Below are 5662 nucleotides of genomic sequence, written 5' to 3'. Positions count from 1 at the left end.
AAAAGAAAATGCTTTTAATTAATCAAATTCCAAAAGATATATTTATTACTAAATTGTACAAACTTTTATATTAATTTGCTTGTAAGATTTTTTTTTCGAAGTGTATTTAATATTGGTATAGGAACTTTAAAAGTTCCTAGATATTTTAGTAAACATAGTTTTACTTGTTAAATCGAGAATTAGAAAATGAAATTGTTAAATTGAATTGATATAAATATATATTATTCCTATAAATCAATTTATTTACTTGTGCATTAAAGATGGTAGAGAAGATTAGTAAAATTTGGGTAAATAGAGAGTTGAGGGCTTGACACATGATACGACATTGTCAGCATTGCTCTGATATCATATTAAATATCTAACGGGCATACAAGAGATTGGGCCCGAATACATCCTAAAAGCTCAAGATACAATGGGGAGCCTAACTCTCTTATAAACTCGTTGGTTTCCTTTTATATTTTCCATTTGGGATCTAGAATCCGTGTCACTATTATACGAAATTGTGAAACTCATTGTGCCAAAAGTTTTCACACTTTTTTAGGTGTGAACTCTTATATCCAGAAACCCAATTAGGCCTTGACTAGTCCAGTTGAGTTGGATCGGCCCATTAAGGAGTAAAACTCTCAAATTATGAATTTTCTCCTAACGTGAATTAAAGTTTTCACACTTTAATTCTATGATTTCGCACAAGAGAAAAGGAGAAAAATCAGTCACCTAACCTTAACCTTAAAATTTCCCTTAATTTAATAATGATTTAACATTTATATATAATTATAAAAGCTGGAATGAAGTGTCGAATAATGCCACGTAGGACGTAGGTACCTCATGGTTGAGTGACTCTTAAGGTTCTCAGTAATCAGATACGAAAAATGACGTGGTATCATTGAGCCACATCATTCATTTAACTCTAAAGGTTTTTAAATTATGGAAGATGAAAAATCAATTATTATAGTATTATGATTATAATTAAAAAATATTTTTTGTTTATATACATTTCTAGCATTTTCACATAAATAAAGTACAAACTTTCATATTTTACAAATATGAAAATCTAAATTGAGATTTTATTGAAAGTACAAAAATATTCATATAACTATTTGTAGGATATAAGCGACCTATTTATGAGAAAAAAGAAGTTTAATTGAAATAGGATTGATGAGAAATAAACATTAACTGAATATATAGTTACAAATTAAAAGAAGAATTTAATCCTTATAAATACATATAAAATAAACATTCTTATAGACAAACTCTGCTTGTACAATTACTTTTGTTAGTCGTGAATATCTTATAATATCTATAAGCTTATTCCATAAGTTAATCATCTTTTTAATATTAGCCCGCGCATTCGTGCTGGCCCTTTATCTAATTTGGTTTACTACGTGGTAGACAGGACCAATAGCCAACACTCGAACTTAATTAATCTCATCGGGGATTTGACCCAAAAATTTTGAACTATTATTATTCGATTCGATTCGATGGATTCAAATCTTCAAACTCTTTTATTCCTCAGAATATTGGACTTGCGGCCTATCATCACTCCCTTTACATAAGCCACATCACGAACTTTTCAAACAATTCTCACGCACACTGATTGAACATTCAAAACATTTTCTAAATCAAGACAGGTGATAATGCGATAAAACGGATCACACTCCGCAACATCACCGTGGACGTCGATCGGTCTCATTTACGAATTAATTAACAACATTACACTTCTTCCTAATTTCGCCGGCTGTGCCTGTGAGGACTTCAATCGCTCCCATGCGCTTCATCGACTGGGCGAACTCGGTGAAGAACGTGCCCTGGTCGACCAGCTCGTCCACTAGCTTCCTTGACTGGGTGTCAGTCATGAGGGCGGCGTCAGATTGGAACATGCCTCGGTTCAGCTTCAGGGTAGTGTAGTAATGGGAGTCGAAGTTTAGGACGCTCCCCGGGTCCATGGGCACGACGGTGGTGTTATCCGAGAGGCTCCGACACTGGGTCCTCAGAAAGGCAGCATACTTCGCATTCAGGGAAGGGTCTGCGTCACCCTTCCCAGTGAAGTTGTATAGTCTTTTGCTGAAGAAGTTGCAGTGGCCGACACCGATGGTGTGACCACCTACAGTAGACATGATTAGACAGTTGTCTTCATTAATTAATTGCGATCAATAGTAATACTTCACCAGTTTCACATACGATACGAGTATGAAGGAAATGTCGAATACCAAGATATTATGATAAATCGAACTTAATTTTACCGGATAAAACGACGAGGTCATGTAGAGTGAGACTTTTATTGGCCCAGGATTGCTTGAGAGTGGTGAAGTTGAAGTTTGGGGATGGGATATTGTCGGCAGCCTCCTGCCGCCGTGATATCCGCCCGTCTCTTCTCCCAGTCAACACCTCCCACATTGACTTATTGAACTGCACATCATACATACATCCATATAGATGAATGTATACATACACATTATTAGAACTAAACCAAGATTAAGCAGTTCAAAGTTGGGTAAAATATTGAAGGATGTTTATCGCGGTTACCTGGAAAGAAACCGAGTCTCTAGCTGCTAAAGCAAGGATGTCGGCACAGGACACGACCCCGGGGCAAGTGGCCTCGAGCTTTCTCTTGATCTCGTCGATTACATCAAAACCGCCCAGGGACTGGTTCGGGACTGCCTCCTTTTCAGCTGTATTGTTTGCTGTAGAGTCTAGAAGAACCGAACCATCACAACCCTGCGATTAAATGTAGTTATCAGACCAAAGTATAAAGAAAAATGGTGGAATGTTTCAAGCGAACGCAACTCTTTGCATTGCATGAGCCAGCATGCGTTGGGACTCTAGAGATTATATATATAAACACTATATAAGAATGTATGTATGTACCCGAACGAAGCAATCGTGGAAATGCATCCTCAGGAACTTAGCGGGCAGGGTCGAGTTGGTGGCGACACGCTTCCAAGTGATGTCCTTCACGATCTCCTCAGCAAGTGGGCAGGTCTTCTTGTAGAAGTTCTTCCTCAACTCTCCCCCATGGGAGACAGCAATGAGCTCAAATAACACTACAATACTAACTAGAAACACCAAACTTAATCTAAAACTCTTCTTCATCATCTTCTTTTCTCTCTAGCTAGCTTAGTACAATTGCATGCTCATGCGACAATGATGGGGTTGCTATATATAGAGGGAAGAAAATAAAAGCAATGGTGCGACTGTGAGCCTCTTAATTAAATAATAACTCGGAAAAGAGGCCTCAATTTGTGCTGAGGTGTTTTAAAGACTTAGCAGGAACCAAGTTTTGACAAGTCACCATGAGGTGTATAGTGTTAGTGCAGCTGACAAGCTGCGCTCCATACATGTGGACGAACTTTTCTTGAGAGTGTGTTGCTTCGAACTTTTTGAAGGAATCTTATCTTCAAAATCACATAGGCAACCATACGAGAGTCAGTCTCAACCAGCAGATTGACGACATCTTGTGGTCTGATAAAGAATGTCCAAAAAAAATTATTAATCTAAAAATAAAATAAAAGGACAAGGTTAACAAGTTGATCTTATTGGAGGAGAAGATTTTGAAAGTTTGACTTGTCTTGGTGCCAATAATTTGTAGAAAACTTGTAACGCTTTATCGGACAGTTCAAAGTTTATTTGGGTTAGTTAAAATTGCTACCTAAACAATATTAAAAGAAAAGGTGGAGGGACGGTGGCAGTATTGCTTCTTCCGTTTCATTTCATGGGTGAAGAATCGAAGGTGAACATTCCCACCTTGGGAGCTAATACGAAAGATTATTACATGGTCTTGATCATCTATGTCGAGAAGCACATTGCTGATAATGAAACAACACTGTTGATTTCAGATCAAGTAAAAGTATTTTAATTATATATAGATACTAAATTTTCGGCTACATGGGATATATAGATGCTAATTTTATAATTGTGTGGAAATTAAAATAAATGTGTCGTTGCAATAGAGTATAAAGTATTTCTCGTAATCATCTATTAATATATCAAAGAAAATGACGTTTCAAATTATTGATCAATACATTGATTCCGCTTAAATAATAATGCTAGAAATGTGCTTATGGAACTTCACTTCGCCCTCCTAAACGTGTTCTTACTTCGACAAATCATGTATAAACTAACATATATGGATCATATGTCAATGCCTTTTCGATTTAAGTTTCATTTGGAAGATTTGACATATTCTTTGGAGGCAGTTGAGGGAAGCTTATCTTACACATTTCGTAATAAGGGAAGCACAAAGGCATAATACAAGGAAATAAAATAAAGCTAAATAAAAAGACACATAAGTCCTATTAGTGATAATCAAATCTTGAACCTATTGATTTCGGGCGGCGCATTGTGTCACTGCACCAAGATTTCTTCCTCCATAAGATGGATTTCATCAACCAATCTTTCTTCTTTCTTTTTCAATCGTAAATAATTATAATCAATCATGCACGAGATTTCATCGCATGTCTAGTGTGGCCAGTCATCGACATTATTCCTTGCTTCTAACGGGAGTTTCCTGTTTGATTATATTGAGATAATAATGCAGATTAGATTTCCATCAACCAATATTTCTTCTTTCTTTTTCAATCGTAAATAATTATAATCAATCATGCACGGGATTTCTAAAGGGTCAGATTAGTGGTCAAATTTCATCGCATGTCTAGTGTGGCCAGTCATCGACATTATTCCTTGCTTCTAACGGGAGTTTCCTGTTTGATTATATTGAGATAATAATGCAGATTAGGGGATTTATCCTTTTCGATTAAAGAAAGTGGCCAATAAAAACGTCCTAACTAAAACACTTTGACTCCTAATTAAATTAATCAAACCAATTATATTTAATTACATTTTGTCCAATTAGCCAAATTATAATGTTTGAGATGAGTTACGCGGTTTTCTCAGGCTGTCGGCTAGGAAACCAAATCCCTCCTAACAACGTTGAACCAAACGTCAGACAAACAAAGGAAATGCCATAAATTAATTAATTATATATATATATATATATATATGTTTAATTTGTTGACGTGCTAACTACATTGGTTGGGTCAACCCCAGGCTTCCCATGCGTATATGATTTTCTAAGCAAGATAAAAACAAAATCCAGATTTATAAATCCTCATGCGAAGTGATAGTTGAGGATATAATATGCAAGTCAAATGTTTAGATAGACTTAAATATGAGATTATGCATCAATAATTAACGATGCATAAGTTAATGGAAAAAAATCAGGTTCCAAGACTTCTTTTGCTCAATGTCTCACGGGACGCAACTGGCGCGAGAAATTCGTGAAGAGGCCTTATGTCAATTCATATGCATAATGCCCGTAATGTGAAACTCAAGCTCCTTATACAGCCAAATCGACCCGGCAAAAAAGAAAAAAAAAAAAGAACGTAAATAATAAACGCAATTTAAGTGCGAATATTTTACCCAAAAAATACAATAGAGAAGTTTAACTATCGCTTTCGCTGACATGATGAGGCGGCTTTGGTCATATATCAGCTCAGCACATTGACCCAATATAAAATTTCCGTAGAGCTACAACGAAGAAATAACATTTGGAGTAAATTGCATATGATAAACTTGAGCTGTCATTCACCAGAACATCGGAGGTGCTTGTTGCATCGTCAGCTATCTCAGTTGTCGTAAATGGTAACCGGTATCATCATAAGATGGA

General features: G+C 36.1%; 1 protein-coding gene across 1 annotated transcript; it reads right to left on the bottom strand.

The window, feature by feature from the left end:
- Window positions 1-1477: 1477 nt before the first annotated feature.
- On the bottom strand, window positions 1478-3121 carry LOC116199289 (peroxidase 24-like). Its single transcript, XM_031529599.1, has 4 exons — window positions 2866-3121; window positions 2524-2715; window positions 2241-2406; window positions 1478-2101 (listed from the first exon to the last, which is right to left on the bottom strand). The coding sequence occupies exons 1-4, from the start codon at window positions 3091-3093 to the stop codon at window positions 1698-1700; spliced, it is 990 nt and encodes a 329-aa protein (XP_031385459.1). The 5' UTR covers window positions 3094-3121; the 3' UTR covers window positions 1478-1697.
- Window positions 3122-5662: the final 2541 nt, after the last annotated feature.

The sequence above is a fragment of the Punica granatum genome, chromosome 1 (genome assembly GCF_007655135.1).
Source record: "Punica granatum isolate Tunisia-2019 chromosome 1, ASM765513v2, whole genome shotgun sequence".
Taxonomy (NCBI): domain Eukaryota; kingdom Viridiplantae; phylum Streptophyta; class Magnoliopsida; order Myrtales; family Lythraceae; genus Punica; species Punica granatum.
Note: the sequence above shows the minus strand (reverse complement) of the source record. Positions and strands in the feature narration are given on the sequence as shown.

Bases quoted from the DNA above. Each gene is read 5' to 3' on its own strand.
- LOC116199289 (XM_031529599.1), bottom strand. From the start codon at position 3,093: ATGATGAAGAAGAGTTTTAGATTAAGTTTGGTGTTTCTAGTTAGTATT. The intron at 2,407-2,523 runs GTAACCGCGATA...TATGATGTGCAG, and splicing joins GAGACTCGGTTTCTTTCCAG to TTCAATAAGTCAATGTGGGA. The intron at 2,102-2,240 runs GTAAAATTAAGT...TGTCTACTGTAG, and splicing joins TGACCTCGTCGTTTTATCCG to GTGGTCACACCATCGGTGTC.